General features: G+C 35.8%; 1 protein-coding gene across 17 annotated transcripts in view; it reads right to left on the bottom strand.

The window, feature by feature from the left end:
- The window catches only part of GPHN (gephyrin), a 312,212-nt gene that overhangs the window by 101,523 nt on the left and 190,421 nt on the right, over nucleotides 1-20,268 (bottom strand). For 9 of the 17 annotated variants that reach the window (XM_030481574.1, XM_030481561.1, XM_030481564.1 and 6 more), the window contains 4 exons: nucleotides 10,885-10,979; nucleotides 6,304-6,370; nucleotides 1,977-2,249; nucleotides 602-709 (listed from right to left, as the gene is read on the bottom strand). In XM_030481574.1, the coding sequence (XP_030337434.1) occupies nucleotides 602-709; nucleotides 1,977-2,249; nucleotides 6,304-6,370; nucleotides 10,885-10,979 (543 nt within the window). The remainder of the gene's footprint in view (nucleotides 1-601; nucleotides 710-1,976; nucleotides 2,250-6,303; nucleotides 6,371-10,884; nucleotides 10,980-20,268) is intronic. The other 8 variants (XM_032919854.1, XM_032919855.1, XM_030481575.1 and 5 more) reach the window with 1 other exon arrangement.

The following is a 20,268-nucleotide window of genomic DNA, read 5'->3' as shown; positions in this document are numbered from 1 at the left end:
ACCAATGGTTGCCTACTATTCCTAAAATCCAGTAATTAACAATAAGCCCACTGTATCCTGACTCCTCAAGTCTTTTCTTCTGTTTTTGAGAAATTCTACTTTTAAACAGAACACAAAAATAAGGGAGAAACTGCAAGTGATGAAAACAAACTATGAATACCCAGTGCAAATGCTGTATTATGTTGACAAACAAAATATTGAGTGCAAAGCAAAGCAAAGCAAAGCAAATGAAGGGGAAAGAGTTACCAAAATTTCATAGATCTAAAGCAGTAATTTTTAGGGGATTACTTTAATCACATTCAATTATTGAGTCTATTCGATGACAAAGCTGATGACGAATCAGAAAAAGGCTTTATAGCAATGATTATCTCAGCAGCCAAATTATTCAAACTGACAATGCACACAAACTTTACCTTGTTTAGCCCTGTATCTTAAACAGAGTATTTTCTGTAGCATGTTCTCTAAAAGGTAGCACTGATGTGTGCTACCTTCTTGGTTAGAAGAAAATAAATAACACTGTCTGTTCACACAGTAGACTAGAAGGCAGGCAGTGTATTTTTAGCTACTGTTAGTGCAAAAGCCTCTTGGAAGTGTCTCTTACCAGTTCTTCTGCACTGCCTGCTGCGTGATGGCAATAACTGATGAGACCAGGGATGGGCTGTTCACCTTTTGCCATGATAACAGCTGAACTGGTGTAGGATGGATGCTTCTAATGCACAACACATAACAGCTATGAGTACAGTGACAGGAAAACATGAAACTATACAAGCCAATGACTGAAAAGGAATGACGTAAAAACAAGTGTGACACTGAAATGCCAAGCTCATATGAACACAGCCAGTTTAGATCTCAGGTATTTTCTGCCTTTAAAAATGGCACATATTATTTACTTTTGCCTATATCAAAAGAAATTAAGATATTTTAAATCTGCATTAATAAAAACTGAAACTTGCAAGTAATAATTACCTTAAGTCATCCCTGTAAAGATATATGTAATCAGGATTTCCTGTACATGAGGAGATGATCTCCAGCTGCAGCTGTCTTAGAAATGTCAAGATGTCTCAGACCTGAATTCACATTTCTGGAGTTAGAATGTTGCTGCTTTGATTTAGAAAATGTTTAATATAATTTTGAGTCACTCAGACTTTCAATTCTCATAATAGGAATTAAAAGCACAATTTGTGAGTAAATATAGAACAAAGCAGTTTAGGAAAAAACCTTGCCAGATATGTAGGAATACATTGTCTTTCCATTTGAAAACTGAAGACAAAACTGAGGTACATATTTATATATTGCTTCAAATAATATATTTCTTTGGAAAACATTTAAAATTTCAACTCAAATGATTCGCAAGTGTTACCTTATTTTTTCCTTTTGTAGTCTCAAATTTATTATTTTGGTTTGAGTAATGTTGATCTATGAATTGCTGGTTAAAACAAGGCTATCAAGACAATGTGATGATACTTAGTTTTGTAGCAGAATTTCACATCTCTTATGTGGACATGCACAGTGGAATACAGTAGTCTGGATAGCTTACTACTTAACCTGCTACCTATTTGTCCTACTTTTTAATCAATGTTTTTAGAAACCAACATTTTCTTTTCAAAATAAATATCATGGCTTAAAAAATCCTGTTGCGATTCCTTAATATGCCATTTATTGGACTTTACATGTTCAGGTGTGTGAGTACTTTGAATTAAAAAAAAAAATCACTAAAAATAGTCTGTCACATCAGAATGGTATAATAAAAATGCATGGTATCATCAAGACAATACACAATATATCTCCCGCTGAAATTTGAAATCATCTACTGAAACAGGATTCACGTATTTTTACGAAGCAATATTTCTACAGAACATACCTAAAATATATGTGTTTGACCACACAGACATCAAAGTATAGTCTTAACATGCAGATTGGTGGAAAGTACCTGAGAAAGAAACAAAGGGTCTCTCAGGGAAACAAGCCAGACTCACCTTAGCTGCAATGGCTGCTGCTGTTATATGTGAAGAAGAACTGTCCTCTGTTGAGGCAACTCCGCTATCCTTCTTCTCTTCCTCTTCTTCCTCACATTGTACTCCTTTGTCTTCTGTCTGCTTGTGAGGGCTGGTGGTTGGAGGAGGAGAAAGAGGAGGTGGTGGTGAAGGTAGATCTTCAAGCTCATCGTGTACCTCCTTTACTTTTACAATGGCATCCCGCAAAAGATCAATGGCGTGAGGTAGGGCTGGCAGTATAAACTGAAAGCATTCCTATGCACAACAAGAAGAGAAATGTCTATGAGAAGTTACCTGCAGAAGTAAATAGGGATTTTTCAGATTTACTCTTAAAATGTATTTGGGATTTAGATGCATCTTCTCACCCAATCATAAATAAAACTTCAAATGCCCTACACAATTGCTCACAGAGGGCAAAATAAAACTCAGAACCAGAACTGGGGACTATACCATATATTTTTGACTTTTTAAAGTGCAACGGAGCTACTGTAATTAAGCTGATATTGGATAAAACCTTCAGAAAACAAGACTTAAATTTTCATGAATACATAACACAAAAAACAGTAGATGGCAGCTGGCAGAATGCTACAAAAATGCAGAATAAAAACATTAACTCTATCCCTGCAGGGGTATTAACTTCATATCATTCTTATTACGTTCCTTCACAATTACAGAACAATTCATAAGGGTTTCCATAATTGTAATTTCATGTAATTACATCCTTTTTTATTCATGGACTTATCCTATATACTGGAAGAACGACAAAATACATTAATTATAATTTTACGTAACTCAGAAAAAATTGTTCATAAATAATCTATTTTTCAAACCTCTCCTTGCTCTGTGATCTTAAAAACAATTAGAAGAACGTTTATTTTATATGGCTGGAGAGAGCAAAAATGTAGACACTGTGTAACTGTTCTTGTTCTGTAATGGGCATACTCATAGACGGTTATCTTTGCTGCTAAAATATGCTAGTATTTCATCAAATCAAAGAGGAACCTCAGGACATCACACACTGCAGGCTCCTGCTCAGGTCAGCATCCATATGAAATTCAGACAGGTTGCTTAGGGCTTTGCTCAGTAAAGTCTTGAAAAAAATCCAAGAACAGAGACTCCACAACCATTCTTGACAACTTGTTCTAACACTTAATTGCCCTCAAAGTGAATTTTGTTTTTTCGTTTGTTTGTCTTCTTTTTATCCAGCTGGAAGCTACCTTCTTCAACTTAAGATTTTTGTCCCCCAGGCGCCTCTGTAAAAAGTTTTCTTCATATTATTTGAGCAGACTGCATAGAAACATTAAATTATTCGAAAATGATGGCAGGGTCACAAGAATGAATTGCCATGGCAGTGCAGTTAGGGAACATACAAGTTGACAAAGAGAGCTGACGTTATTCCTTTTGTTGTACTTCATTTTCAGTTTTGTTTCAAGCATAAGGAAGATTTTTTTAAAATTTATTCCAACATTTCAGAGTATCCAGAAAATAAAAAATGATAAACAGTTTGTAAATAGATACTGTAACAAATATTTTTAAAAAATGCCTATGTAAACAAAATAAAGAGCAAACCATCCACCAGAAATCACTAGAGTTTATATAAGCCACTGTGTAAGTCAAAAACATGACTCACACTATTTCCTCAAAGCTTCTCAATAAGAACCCACCTTTCAGTCACTCTTTTAACAGTAATGAAAAGTCAGACTACTTGATAACAAACTAGATTAACATAGGATGCTGTATATAATGAATATATACTAAAATATATTTGCAAGCATAATAATTATAGCTTCTAATGTAACTGCAAACCTCAGAGTTTTTATGTCTCTACAGTACTATTTTTTAAATGGTTTAAAGTACTGAAGCATACAACCATCGTTACTTCAGTGAAAAAGCAAACGTCAAGTGAGTGGTAAACAATGACAAAAATCGGTGAACTGACCAATAATAATGAAAAAATAATTAAGGACTAATTTTTCAGAGAAGCATGCTCCCCTCCTACCACTGAAATAAAGTCTTGTTGGCTTGATTGTTGATGAATAGATTCCCAGTAACTAGTCCAAAGCTCATGTTACTTGTAAAACTCATTGTTTTAGGCAATTGTTAGTACAATTATGAAAAATTGTCATAGACCCCAAAATTTCAATGAAATCTGGTAATTTCACACTTTACTCTCTTTTATAACATTAAATACTTATTGCAAGGCTAAAAGAAAAGAAAACTGACCAGAACAACAAAAAAATAGAAGTATTTACAGATCGTGATTCAGTGTGCATGCCACACATTCTCTGGAGAAAACATGCTTTGTATGCATTGTGCCCATTTTTGAGATGGAACCTTTACACTGCTGCCATTTTCTATTAGTATTTTAGTATTTTATTAATTGAATCTGTATATTGCTGCTATTTCATAGCTTTATATAAGCTTCTTATATGATTGTATTAATATGATGGAAACGAACTTAGCAAGTCATAAAAGAGAGAAATGAAAAAGATTCCTGGCAACAACCTGTCCTATTTGGTTTTTGAGATCCAGCCTGTTATGGAACAGTTTTCTCTACTATTCATCTTAAAAATCTTTGCTGAAATCTGATACTTTTAAAGATGTTTCATATTAAAATAAATTGTGACAGAACAGAGTATCATGAAAGGAACAAATAAATCATCAGTTTATAAAAAGCTTGCTTGTATAATGAAATCATATGACACTATCTCTTTTCCAACAGAATTACCTTTTTTATGACTTATCAAACTACTGTTGAAATACTTATTAACATTTTTTCATTTCTTTTCCTCATCTTCTTTCTACAATTTACCTATCTCCACAGTCTGAGACCCTCAGGGCAGAAAATGACAATTTTTTTTCTGTACCTACCATGTTAGGAGTGCTACTGAACACAACAGAAACCATTAGAGACTGTAAGCTATCTCATCTCTTTCATAATCCAACAAAAAAAGTATCAACTTCTGAAAAATCTTCTTACAGGTACACCAGTTCTCTAAGATGTGGGGCCCATTGCTATGTTAAATTTGTGTACATACATGTAACTTCCCACTCACAACTGGAAGACCTTCAAGTAGGTATACTCCTGCCCCACCATGCTTGTTGCATGTTTTGAAGGCTTTTTAATTTCTTTTCAATTACAGAGTCTCATTATATTTCGCAAAAAGACTCTTCAGAATGGTAGAATCATAGGAGGGTTTACTGAGCTCTTGAACTGAAGTATGTAGATAATGTATGTGAAAATCTGTGATGGCTGCTTAAGATAATAGCATTTGAAACATTTACTCTTCAACTTCCAGGTGACAGCCTCCACAAACATTCTTTATTTATCTCCAGACATAAATCTTTCAAGCAACAGTGACTTCGGGGCTGTGCTGCCAAACACATTAGAACTGTCTTTTCTGTGATTGGGTACTACTGGTTCAGAAGACGTTGATAAACTACAAGGTACACATTTGTTAGAGGCCAGAGGTAAAGACATTTTTTAACAAGGCCACTCACCTAGTCTGAGCCCTGAAGAAATATGATCTTGCGATTGATGGGAAATCTACCTTAGCAGTTTTGTATTACATTGTACTGCCCACTATTCAGCTTGCCAGTATTTGCATGGAAAAGGCTTTTTTCTAGATCTATCAGACAATTACACAGAAAGAAAGAGCACTGGAATGATCAAGCCTTATTAACACACACACACAAAAATTCCTCCTGGTGTTTGATTCTGTTTCTCTCAGCTCTACAGTCAGAAAGCATGAATAAAACCATAAACCCTAACTTCTCTGTCCAAACCAAGCAAAATACAGGAAGAAGACAGACTGTATTAAGGGTTTAAAGTCTGGTCCCCATATCCAAAAAGATTTAAAATATCCTTAAACTCTTAAAATTTATGTTCTGTTTTTTCCCTCTTCCTGACCAGAACTGGGAATGCTCTTCATACTCCAGCATATTCTACCATATACTATGCCTTCCTCTTCTGTGTGAAAAAGAACATTTTCTTGGAAGTTGTAGACAGCACAGGCATCAGGTACAGATGGACTAGAGAAGAAGGAGAAAGTGTAAGGGACCATTAAACTCTTTATTAGCACTTTCACAGTGAGCACTCTTGCACTACATGTAATGCCGTCCTGATCACACAGTACCTTCAATCAGATTGGAATTGTATCAACCCTAAGAGTGATGATGAGTTCAGTTATATGAATATGCATTTCAATTTGCTTTTGTAAAATTTGTTGTAGTGGATACTTTATACCATTAACAATGGGAGGTACTCATCATGGATCCTCAGTAGCAGATCAGTAAGAATACTTCTTACCTGTGACCCTTTCTTGCTACCTGGTAGATTAATTATGAGAGTTTTCCCTCTGATTCCACACACAGGTCTGAAAAGAAAGAAACCCAGAGTGAAATTCTTGCATGCAGCTTTTTCCACTGTAGAAACAAGAATGGAGCATTTAAGATGAATTCAACCATTTATCAGCATTTGTAAACTTACAAAACTTACAAAACGTCTAAAAATATTCATTGCCCATGTCCTCATAAAACAGCTCAGGAAATGCTGAGCTGTAAAAGCATCAAACAAGGCTGATAGAGTCTAACATTTAATTGATAGTATAAACACTGGCTAGATTTCTGTCCTTTTTTAGATCTGTGTGGCTTCCATAATTCTGTTGTTTCCTTAATACACTCTTTGATACAGTCCCTAATTGCTCATACACATGGCTCCTTTGTAACATAATCGATGGTGTCAAAAACTATTCCCCCTGCCAGGCAAAATTACTAAGTCAAGCCGGTTGCATTAATTCAAATGTGTTTTCTTTTTTTTAGAGATACAATGTAAGAAAAGCACATAGAGAAGTAATTCTCAAGTGAAAACTGCACTTATGCAATTATGCAATTCATATCTAATTCTTCCTGACAGTCTTCCCCCTGGCCCCACCAAAAGATGGAACCAACTATCAAAGATGGAAGATATTATGTTATTTTTTATCTTCAGGAATTTGTTTGGTGTTGATACAGGGCTGAACTAGAACACCCAACTGGTGAATGCTTTCTGTTGTTTAGAGTTTGTCTCTTCCTCCTTTTAGCTAAATATTTTTCAAGAAAAAGTAAATTAAAATTACTGGATTTTGCCTTGAGGTTGTAAAGAGTGCCTCTTGCTTTTCTCTAGTGTTTACAAAACTGGTGGTGAAAAACCCAGGCCTGGGTATAAGGATAAGAAGAAAATAAAAGGACAAAACCAAACCACAGAGATATGGAGGCTACAATTGAGAGAAACTGTGTAACAACAATCTCTTTATCAAACAAAAACTGGAGCCATAACTGAAGACAGAATAGAAGAGAAAATAGTTTCTTAACAGGGCATTAAAAACAATTTTGAGCCAAAGGACATGATATGTGGGGTAGCCAGCTTCCCTTGGATTTATTCTTATACAAATATTTCTCAGTGATTAATGTAATTTATAGGTAGCATGGCATTTTTTAGCATGGTAGCAAGCATTCTAGTGACAGCTGTCATAATGCTTACAGTGAAATAGCACAGAGACCTTTTTCGTGCCACAAAATGAACTTTCGATATCACAGTCAAGCCAGCCTGAAGACAAGTCTTATTTCAACTGGCAGCTTGACTATTGAATGACTCCTAGCCTCTGTTTTCCTATATTCACTTCTTTGACACTATATCATTTGTGTTAAGAAAGAATTCCAGGTAGTTGAGGAATATATATTGAATATATACTGAAATACTACTGAAATACGACGATGAAGAGCCTGAATTAAAGAAATCACTCATTTACTCTTGTTGCAGTAGCCAAACTTACAGAGTACAAACTCAATCCAGCAAATCCCATTTATGGGATACAGTTTATGACAGATTCAAAATAAAGGAAATAAATAGAAATTATTCGCAAAGGAATTAAAATGAGGTGGAATTGTGTTTGGCAGATAGTTCCCTTAATAATCTTCTTCTTGGCTTTTTAATTCTGCTTTAAATAATTTCAAACATTATAAGCTAAATGACCAGTACAACCAATCAATGATAAAAAAGGACTAAACCAGCAGCCATTCTCCTGAAAGCTACAAGTTTCAGCTGCCAATAATCAAATTTAGTGACTCAAGACAGAAATGGAGCTGCCAAAAATTTCTCAAGAGAGCATGCAAAATTAAGTAAAAGTACTTAAGAACTGCATGGTTTGCAAAAACTATTGTGCGTGCTCCTAGCATAAAAGCACATAAAATGTGCATTCATTCTGGCTAATTGGAGAGATAAATTGATGATATTCCTCCAAATACAGAACAGTTGAGGGAGATGCTGTGGACCTCATGTTATCCTCAGCCTTGTGATGTAGTGGACAGAAACTTTAAAAAAACCCAAAGTCTGAGAAAGAAGAATACAAATAGAAGCAAGGGAGTGGAAGGAAACACAGGATGTGGGAGAAAAAAACAATGGACAAAATGGATGTGGGAGGAAAGAATTACAGGCCTGATGCAGAAGCAGGAATGGAGATCGTGATCTCTGAAAAAAACCCAGGATCTCCCTGGCAAGAAACTATGCTGGTAAAAGTAGAATAGAAGGACAAGGAGACAGGGAGTACTTTAAAAAGCCTCAATAAAGACTGGCACAGCACTCGTAGTTGACAGGTAAGGAACCGGGTGAAGAAAAGAGATAATTTTGGGACAAGGACCACTTTGGAAGCTCACAGAGAAGAAAAGGAAACACTTTCAGGAAACACATAAAAAAAAAGGTCTATGATGCTGTAAGATACTCCCTGCTGGACCTTGGGACTGAATCCAAACTACAAGAGTCTCACTGCCCCTCATTTGCCATCTGTGAATCCAGTCTACAAAATAACTCGCCACTTCCTAATGCTGGCCCATAGTCAGAAAGACAGCCTGTAATTTATAACAATTTTTAGGAGTTCATGTGATACAATTCAACACTATTGACCTAACATTTCCAAGCCTGCAGGTGATTTATAGAAGTGTCAGCTTAATGTTGCATAATGGAACTTCTGCTTTCGTTTTTTTTGAAAAGTCAAAGAAATTACATGCAAAATTATCCATCAGAACTTCACTTCAAAGTGAAGTCAATGAGAGGTAAGCTTAGGACAAGTAACATTTAATGTTTTCTACTCTGGAAAATTAGGATCTACATTTCTCAATCTGTGCACCTAAAAATAGCATATGTTTTTGACCTCTCTCAATGTGTGCCTTAATTCTCATTGTAAAGGGGGATTACAACACTACCTCAATTTGCAGATTTATTTATGAAAATATATTAACAATTTCTATTGTAAATAACAAATGCTGTAAGAAAAATCTCAAAGGAAATGAGTCTGCATTCAGAGAAGATTCTGAATACAGAGCACTAAACCTGATACAGGATTACACATAGGACAACCAAAACAAAGGAAAGTAAATTTCCTTCCTCCACCCTAAGCATTTGCAGATGAATTCTACAAAAAACCATAATCGCCACACACGTGCATTCATGCAGAACTGAAACCATAATGCTGTAATTTTGTAATTTTTGTGTACTTAACTTTTATGAACTGAAAAGTGTTACAAAAATTATGGCCTTTGCATGCTGATTGCTTTTAGGCCTGAAGCAAAAGTTTTCACTGGAAAATTTTAAAAGCCCTAATATCATTGCATGCAGTATCTTTGCAATGTTATCTCCCATCACAGTAGTCATCAATTACTACTCAATGTGGCTGTAGTTTAAGGGACATTTTCTTTCTATATGTACAGAAGTGTCAGGTTACAATCCAGCATTTTGGTTCCACCACCATTACAACATTCTTGCAGACATCCTGATCACACCATGTCCTAAATCAAAGTTGGTAATGTCATCTAAATGGCAATCCTCTTCTTGATCCGAAACAGAACAGCAAAATTAACCCTTCCTCTCCTTATGGCAGCATTCTATTATCCTTTCCCTTCAGATAAACACAAACTATGATACAAAAAAATTGTAACAGCTAAAGAAAATTAAAATAACTGCTAATTTGGACAGAATCTGAAGGTGTTAATTTGGTAATGTTGCCCTTTCAGATACATGATAAGTGATATGAAAAGTTTTAAAATACCTGGTTGAATCACTAAACCTCTCATCTAAATGTCCTTTAAAAAAAGAAAGTATCTGGATACAAAGCTGCAGATTCAGAAGTTCTTTCTTTATTTCTTACATAATTATTTTCTTGTTATACGATCATTATACAAAAAGAAATAAAAACCTGCAACAGACATTGTTTCTTACGTACCTTGAAATAACATGCAAGCACAAACTAACTTTTATGAAAGGTATCACTATCACTGTCTCTCATATGTAAAATGAGGTAAATTAAAGGAATAAACTAAAAATCTGCTCCAGAAAGGAATACACAATAGCAAGAGATGCCACTGATAAAAAAGAAATAACAGGCAGAGAAACAGTTACTAATTATTCAGTAGGAAATACCAAACTCTAGAAGTTAAAGTATTTATCTGAAAGCATGGGATAAATACCATTTAACTTACTCAGAGAGCATTTGTATTTATCAAAGTGGTTTTTTGCTAAACAAAACATTTTAGTACTTGATGAACTTCACTCACCACTAAAATGCCACAGCTCTAGGATGAAAAGATAGCAGTTTAACAGCAAGCATCAACATTACAAATAACCTGGCATGGAAAATACAGGGGGATACAGTGTCTCATGGAGACAACAAAGGGAACTAAATGAGAGAATGCAATTAGCATTCTTGGAATGTGGCCACTTCTCTGAAGTTAAGACTTCTAGACTTGATAACAGTGACAACCTTCAGTTATTTGTGCATTGTCATTTCACAACAATAACATAGAAATGTGTATTTCTAAGGAAATAGTTCACCTCACATTTTGAAGGAAATGGTCTTACCTAGAGAGCATGCCCAGAGGAGTTACATTAAGTGATCCCATCAGCATTGCCAGGGCCATCCCTGGGGCTTCTCGCTCTATTACTTCTTTAGTGGCCTGCAATCAAAGATTAAATAGCAAAGTGAGTGAAGAAGTACAAGGACAAGAAAAATATGAAACCAGGTAAAATTTGGGTAAGAATATCTTCTTTTTTTGTTTCTGCCAAGAGATGTCGTTGCTAAATTCTCAACACAATTACGTTAAAGAATTTTCTCTTGGTTGCGTAAAACAGGGAAAGACAAGGGGTTGGGAAGAAGCACTGTTAGCTGTACTGTAAAGACTCCTATAGAAAATGTTAGAAGTCAGGACCCTACATATATAGGAAATGTTAACCAGCATCACATAAATAACAACTCCCTCCAACAGAAAGGAAATAATGTTTGTGAATAAGCAAAGGAAAGACCAAATGTAACTGCCTTGTCTTCCTCATCAATCTCATGTGCATTTTCCCACTGAGATTTTCCTAGGCATGAGAAGGGTGAATCAGTCTGTGCAGAAGACAGGAAAAAAAAATTTGCAAAGGGAAGCCCATGTAGCAGGCAGGCAGGAAAATAGTAAAATGGTAATGATAATGGCCAGAGGCTGAGGCTGATCATGTCATTTTGATCATGTCAGCAAAACAGCAGTTCCAAACAGGCTGGTGGCTTTTATTCACAAGCGGTCTGTATACAGTGGGCATTAAGAAGCCTGGAAACAGAGTCTGAAAATCCTTGTCTTTTTAGTCCCTTTTCCACACAGAGAACCAGACAGAAAATTATTTTTCTGGGATGTGCACAGCCTTCTTACTTCCTAACACGAATTCTCTCAAACGCACAAGCTGCCCAGCTTCCCAGCCTCTAACTTTAGTTAAGACGTAACACTCCAAAGACAGGTTACAGTCCTACCTCTCTTCATTTCCCTCACAGTAGCTGCTGTTCAGTGGATCATCTTGTTTCATGTTCTGAAACAAGATTCTAAGTTATTTGGCACGACTAAAATGTTAGCAATGCTCACAAAACTATGAAATCCATTGTAAAACATCCAGCCAAACTACAATGCTTTGATGGTACAGCCATCAAAATAAAAAGACAAAAACAGATCTTACATATAAGGACACTCTGAATAACCTAAATTTTCTTGGCAGTTTAATACGGCAAAAGAATAAAATGGAAGAAAAGCAGACAAATTATTTTGTGGGAAATATTAAATTATAAATCACATCCTTGTACTTTTTACTAGTTTAAAAGTACAAAAACAAAGTCACAGAGAACTACACACCTATGAGAAGGATCAAGGAGTCCTATACTAGCTATACAGCTAAAACACTTACAGGAAATAATAAATAAAACAGGAAAAAAATACTCCTGAACAGTATGGATATTCAAGTGGCCATATTCTCAAACATTTCCATTAACATTTAGCATGTTTTAAAGGAATATGTCAGTATCACAGCTACCAAGTAAACCTTCAGATCTTTAATTTACAAGCAAATTTGACATATGCTTAGTTGTGGGAATCAGGAACTTTGGTTCTTACAAAACCAAGCAATTTTAGTTCAGTAGCTGACACCACAGCCTCTTTTATTTCAAGCACAGCATATCAGTTTTAGTATCTGCCATCCTCCACTCAGAAATGGAAAAGGCGTATAAATACAACCCAGTGTCCGTATTTCTACACAGGGGAAATGAGAAGAAGCAGGCTAGGAATAATGTGGAAAAACTAAAACCTCTCCACTGAGGGAGATTGTCTAAAGATATCTGCTGAGGTGTTAAATTATCAATCACATTAAAAATTCTTAACTATTCATAGATGTGATGTTATTTATAGTACAGAAGGAAAAGGCATCGCAATGGTGCAGGGGCACTTTGCTGACAATGAAAAAGTTGGTGAAACATGGAATTCTCTGTGTGCGCATACGTCGTAAGTCTATATCTATGCCTTTTATTTTCAGCTAATACCATGCTTCAAAGCTATTCAAAACTGGTTTTAAATACAAAGTATATTTTGAGATTTCTTTTTTGCCCTTGAGCACAGTGACACTTTGAAGATATCATTAGTTAAAATGCTAAACAGGCTTCAAAGGTGGTACAAGATGCAAGACAGTTCCATAAACAACAATCCTGCAGCTCAGGGAGTCCTTCAATGAAATTCCAGTCCACTCTCCAACTTCACAAGAAAAAATGACCTTCACAAAATGTCACTGCTAGCAGGCAATGTGATTATTAAAAATGTATAGACTAAGCAACAAAACCTGAAAGGGCAGAAAGTCCAAACAGCAGTACAGCCCTTGACAGAAGTTTCTAAAAATAATTGTTTCAAAATATACATGCTTATATTTATTACTGCAGGCAGACTTCTACAAACAGGGGAATGCTTCCCATTTTCATATTTGCAGCCTGACTGGATGGACGCAAAAAAAAAAAAAATAAAAAAAAAAAATGCTGCTGCTAAGTAAACAACTTTTACAGTGACATCTGGTCTTGAAATCAGCCACTGGAAAGTCCACTCTTGGGATGTCCTCAAATAACACGACTTCAAATGTGCAGTGTACAGGAACAGAAATCACCATCACACTGGGAAGCACAGTCTTGATTAGCTATATGTATATGAATGAAATTGGCATTACCGCAGTGATTTGTAGATACTTTGTGTCTATCTGTAACAACTCTTTGTTTCACCTAACATTGTACCAAAGTGCTGGTAGAAAAGTTTTTTAATACTTCTTTCAGCTTTGAACTAAGGGTGGAAGAAAGAGGTCAAAACTAGATTTTCATCTGCATCCAGCTCAGGAATTAACTGTCTGGTACCAATATCTACCTGCATGTAAACTACTGAAGAATTAGTGACTCAGCATCTTCACATTTTATCAGAACTCTAGCAAGGCTGAATTCAGGCATTTTTACCTTGGTAGTCTCACCATCGGTCAGCTTTTGCCTGTGGCATGGGGCCATAGCGTTGGCTAAAACAAACCACAGATCAAGGCTGTTGCCCCTGTCTCTCTTACAAACAGTGATGACAACACTACTATATGGGCAGAAGCAGGAAAAAATGATGAGAAGATTTCATTCAGAGCTCTCACGCTGATGCCTTTGTCCAGACAGAAGCTACCCACTGATTTCTCAAACCTGAGGCTGATGACTATATAAAAAGTAGGTGGAAAATACTGGAGTAAATTTGCATAAAATATTAAATGACAGCCAAAAGTGTCCCCAGTTTCTTTCACCTAAGATCAAAGTGCAAAGCAGACAGATGCATACAAGATGGAGGTGGAAAAGAGGGGTTCCAAAGAAGCAGAAGCACTTGAAGGTAGAGAGCCAGAAATGCAGAAAGGACAGTTTGGAGGTTGCAAAAAAAGCTGAGGCTTGTAATTTAGATGGGAGAAGGAAATGTGGGAAGAAGGAAGCCTAAGTGGAAAGGAAGAATTGCAGAAAGGAAGTCCGAGCAGTAGAATTATCAAAAGGTCAGGAATGAGGGTAGAGCAAGGGGTGAGTGAACAAAGTCAGCGGGATGGAAATAACACTCCGCAAGGTGGCTTGGACAGACAATAAATACATAATGGAAAAACTCAGGAGAACCAAAAAGTAAGACAGGACATGATAGAAATGTCAGGCTGTGGGGGAACTAGGGAGAGAGACAGTGGACTGAAATAAAACGGTAGTTTTTACTCCAGAGAGGAAACGTAGAGACTAACAATTAAGTATTTCACATAACTATTCAGGACTTACTAACAATGTCTATGAGAGCAGTTCTTCTTATATTTCATAGCTATATGAATAAAACCAATTTATTTTAAAACACATTTTTGATTGTTTTCAACGTGCCTTTTAATTGGAGTTAGGGCATTATGTTCCCAAACCAACTGATATATTTTTAGATATCTTTGACGTAGTTGTGGTTGCTTAACAGATGGCTCACTGCCAATTGGTTTCACAGAGTTTTCTGATGCTTCACTGCCTTTCTATGCTTCCATATAAGGTAAGTTAATTCAGTTCCACACCTGTGGAAGCCCTCCCAGACAGCTTCTGGAGGATATACCTACTCCAGGCTGATTTACTTATCAGACCAAGGACTATTCTTCTTGAAATGTTCAGAAACTCCTTATCTTTGTCTTTCAGGTATTAAGCATAGCAAAGTTTGACCTCAATAGTAAGTAATGATCTAAGACATAAACTCTTCAGCATTTTTGGGTTGGTAATATAGTTTTATCTCTTCAACTAAAATGCAAATATGAGACAAGTTATAATAAGTTTGACTAAATTAAGATGACCGATACTGCCTCTGCTGAAAAAACCTAAAATCTATGATACTGCATAGCATATCATAAAACTATTTATGTAAATTAATGGACAAATTTGCAGATAATTTATATTTAGCAGACTATAGAATTAGCATAACATTTCATTACCTATTTGAGCTTTTTATTGAAAGCAGAAGTCTTGGAAGGGTCTAAAAAAAAATCCAAACCTATATACTCCTCTGCAACAGAGCTCACAGACCACACCAGACAAAGAACTATGGAGACAGATTAGTCAAATATGCAAACAAAATGCCAGTCATGTCTGTTGACCAGTTATGTAAGAAATGTACAATTTAGTAACAAAAATTGAATCTCTCAGCTTGGAGATACCTCCTTCAAGGTTATTCAGTATACCTCTGCTGGAGATGACATGTGCCTGTAATTTCTATTCACAAGTCAGCTATTTCAGCTTATTGTCTACTTCCCTACTCTTTTGCAGGGGAGAAAATAGAGCTTACATGCAGCTAGACTGATTAGAGGTTCTCCCTAAAAATCACTTACCTATTTCTGCTCTTAGTACAAGAGATAATACAGGTTGCAGCAGTTGGATTCTTTCAACACACTGAAAAGTTTTTGGATAAAGGTAAGTTTTGAGACACTCATACTGTGTGATGATATTCTGCATCTTCTTCATGGATTGAAGGCTTGACGGGAACTGTACTCTCTGATGTCCTCCAAAATCAAATTTCTTTTGCTAATTGCTCAGCTAATTTGTCAAATGGGTAAAACTGATCACATATGCCATTAGTGCAAAGCAACCAAAGTCAGGCAGGTCAGTAAGTATCTCAACTTGTCATGGGTTAATAACTTTCTAACAATACAGTGGCCCTAACACATTATTGAGGTGCTGCAGCCAGAGGTACACCATACAACTGCTGTCCTTTCACATGTATGTAATTATAATTATCATTGACTTCTCCATGTCAAATTAGCTGTAACAGATCCATGTAAGACAAGAATGGCATACATCCAGAGGGCAATGAATAGCTGCTTCTGGACAGGGTGGATCCCAGAAGTAGAGGTGTTTACTGTCATTCTAGAGCTTTTGACAGATTCACATCCACACCAATGAACTGGCCACATGTACCTTAAAAGTAGTAGCCCGACAGTCATAATTTCCTCAACAGTGAGTTATCAATGAGTGCTAATGATGTGGGCCTGTAAACCTATCAACTGTTATAGTCCCAGAGTAGTGGAGAATAACTGACATAAGGCTAAATTAAGCACAATCACTAAGTTTGGACTCACAGGACAGGCTGGTGGTGGGTAGGCAGACATCAGGCCAGTGCTGCCCCAATGTGTGTTTTTGTTTCTCCTCATGAAGTGACCATCTAGGCTTCTGTCAATTTTCCTGTACAGTAAGAAACTCAACCTGAGACTGATGAGTCTCCATTTTGATGTTCCTGTTGGGTCTTTCTGATGTTAAATGCAGCTATGTGTGTCAGACATATATAAACACATATTGAGAGCTCTCCCAGGCTTTTATAGAGTTATTTTACATAAAACAAAACATGTCTAAATGTATTAGGGTGGCTTATTCTATCATCTTTCCCTCTTCTCAGTGGTGAGCTCGGTATACATTCCTCCAATAACTGTCACATGTTCTTTTTCCCCTTCTCCCGACTCAAACCTACAAACAACCAAAGGTGGATGAAACCCTGATGAATGCAGCCAACTAAAAATGAACTCTACAAACTGGTGTATTTGTATATTTGCACACACCAATAATTCATTTCCACTACCTGCAGCACAAGAATGCTGATTTGAAATTCTCTTGCACTCTCAGCACACTTGCAGCAACTGTGCTGCCATGAAGATCCTAAACATCACAGAATGACTCAGAATTTATCTGGCTGAGGAACAAAAGTGTCACAGTAATAAAAGCTGTTAGATTAGATTAAGTACAGACTGTTTTCTCTGTTTCTCCTCACATCCACAATTCCCTCTGCCTGCAACTTCCCCCCTCAAAATTCCCTCAATCCCTTCACTGGGATCCATCGTACCACCTACTGTAACGATGCCTATAGCATGAGACTTAAGATACCAGGAGATAATTCAATGTCATTCTTGTTTATAAACTGTTATCAGCAAATGATTTTATCAGTTTAACTCCACTGTGTATATGACCATAAAAACCAACTGGCTGGTAGAAGTACCTCTGACAGTACTTGATCACTTATTCACGACTAAGCCATGAATATATTTAATTTTTAGTAGTTGGACTCCAGTGATAATTAATTTTGTAAACAAAAAATTACCTAAGTATAAATAAGGATTTTAGTATTTCCTGTAACTTTCTTTAAAAGATCTTGTTTTCTTCAACTGAAATCAAGCCAATCAAAAGATGTACTTCATAACATTCAGTTTCCTTTTTACTTAGAGCTTGCAAAACATTTTGGGGAAGATGCTTCACATATTTATACACAACAAAGAACCTGAAAATTTGAATTAATATAACTGGAGAAAGCAACACTGTGGAATATATAACTTGTTCCTGCACCTCAGTAGGTTTGTACCAAAGTTTTGAGCTAAACCTGATTGCATTTGATTTACATAAATTTCACAGATCAGTGATTTGCCTACCTCATTTGGTAATAGAAATGGTAATGAAATTAGTGGATATGGTGGATATGGGTAACCAACCATGTGCATCTTCAAAATACCACTTCTAATATATATATATTAAGTGATAATAATTTTTTTTTCTAAATCCAGATTACTAAACAAATTTTTAAGATAGTAAACGTCTTTAAATTTTATATGCCATAGAATCTGATCTTGATTTTATGATACTGCCCACCCCACTACATTGCTATAAAACCTAAAAGCTACAGAACAATCAATTTTAGAAACAGTTAACCAAACAAAGAAAACACTAAATGCTTTTCTGCACGATGGGGAAAGCATTTAGGCTCCATGAAGATGTACGCAGCCCACCAGATACAGTATGTTACAGCTGTATAATGGTGTGTGTTAAGCCAGTGACAAAAGGCACAATATTTGCAAAGGTGTAGAGGTTAGGAGGATTATTGTTAAAATAACAGGTGAAACCAAGCCACCGCACTTGCTTACAAGGAGGGCCAGGTGCCTACTTCCTTTTTCAGCCCACTTTTTCATGTGCAAACTGTGCTTCCCACTTCAACTCCACTTCATGTATGAATAAATCCCTTGCTGCTCAAAAGTAGTACAGCTGAAGATTTGCTGTTAAAGGTAGTGACACCATTCTGCTACTACAAAACATTGTTAGTATTTTATTTTGAATCATTATTATTAAGTTTTCCTTCAGTTACTTCAAACTGCTTTATATTTAATGTAAAATGTAAAAATCTATTCAATCCCTCACAACTTTTGCAAAATTCTTTAAAAATTGAAGTAGAACAAAACCTCAGAAGTGAAAAATTTTGTTCTCTATAAATTGTAGAATCATACAGCAGAAATGAGAGAAATTATTATAAATACTTGCTATATTTCAGTAAGACTATCAATAAGAATGCAATGCAACTGACAACATAATGAGCCTTAGCTAATGGTATAACAACTAGGGAGCACTGTCTCACCAAAAAAATGCCATGTGCCGTGCTTCTAGTTATGTGTACTGCCTTCTAGACTATGTATATACCAAAGATATACTCCCCTTTCTTTTTACTTGCAATTTCACTTCTCTAAATAAATAATTTTGCAATACTTTAGCTCCAACACATTTGTTACTGAGATTGAGATGTGGAAATATTTAATTTTGAGAATGTTGTCTGTTGTTTTGTGTCATCTGCTACCTTCTGCCAAGGACAAATATTGCATATAAAATATTTGTACTTCTGAAACTCCAGTCAGTTTCTCTACAGTAGCTCCTCCAAACAATTTCAGATCTCCAATCATCAATGCTGAAGACTAAAACCAAACCAACTTCCTAAAATATACATTTTACACTACAAAGGATGGACTACTGAGGGATAGTTTTTCCAGAATGTATCACGGCAATACAAAAATTACAAAAAGTACTTTCTTTTAAGATTCCCTGACACAGTATCTTTACTCTCCAAGTAAAAGCATGATAAAGCATCTCTAATAACAACAGCTTTAAAGCACTTCTGCCATAACCTAAAAACTGACAGAAAGGATTCTTTTGTGAGATCCTGTGATGCAATTCATGTATTCAGAGTCTCAACTTAATCAGAGCCTCAATAGAGCTGTGATTTAGGCACATGTAAATGATGTGTTCATTGAAACTGAACAACTGAATAGATTTTGAAAGTCAAAGGAACCTACTGTGCATTCTGTCAAATTATTTCCCACACAGGGTTATTTAACTCCTGGCACAAATTACATTTTTCCTCCGAAATTCTCATGCAAACAATTGGATGAAAAGGTTTCTCGTAGAGAAGGTGGAAAGTACTTTGTTGAGACTGCTGCACCACAGAGCACTGGAATGAAAAATGGCAGAATTCCTGATCTACCTTGAATAAGGAATATTAAATATACCACATTTACCTTTTCTTCTGGAATTTGATTTTACTATTTAATTAATGTTTTACAATACTTAATAATAATAATTATCAATATAACAAAATCCAGTATAAAATATTTCTCCTTTATTTCAATGTCCCTAAGATCTTTTCTATATACATTTCTGTACCCAAAACACCAGTTTCTTCCAATTTTAGAAAGTATTACAGTATCTTCCGTGCACTAGCTAAGAACAGTTCAATCATTTATTGACACTACTCAGCTGTGACAGAGTAATGCTTTCAGATTAAGGCAACTTTGCATTGTATAGACAAATTCTGTTGGTTTACTTCCTAACTGCTCAACTCCTAACTTCGAAACCCTACGGTTCTTGCAATGTAATGTTCTTTTCATTAACACAGATTAGCAACATAGGTATATAAGCAAGTCCCTTCACATACACTTCTGCTGTGCGTGAAGCAGCTGACCATGTTGTGCTGAAAAATCTTTTTGCTTTTTAATAAAATTCAATCTCTGTCCAAACTTTTTCAGCAGATTGATTTTTGTACTAGCACTGTCTAAGTGGATCACAGAGAAAAGTGGTAACTTTTAACAACTGTTAAGGCA

The sequence above is a fragment of the Strigops habroptila genome, chromosome 4 (genome assembly GCF_004027225.2).
Source record: "Strigops habroptila isolate Jane chromosome 4, bStrHab1.2.pri, whole genome shotgun sequence".
Classification (NCBI taxonomy): Eukaryota; Metazoa; Chordata; class Aves; order Psittaciformes; family Psittacidae; genus Strigops; species Strigops habroptila.
Note: the sequence above shows the minus strand (reverse complement) of the source record. Positions and strands in the feature narration are given on the sequence as shown.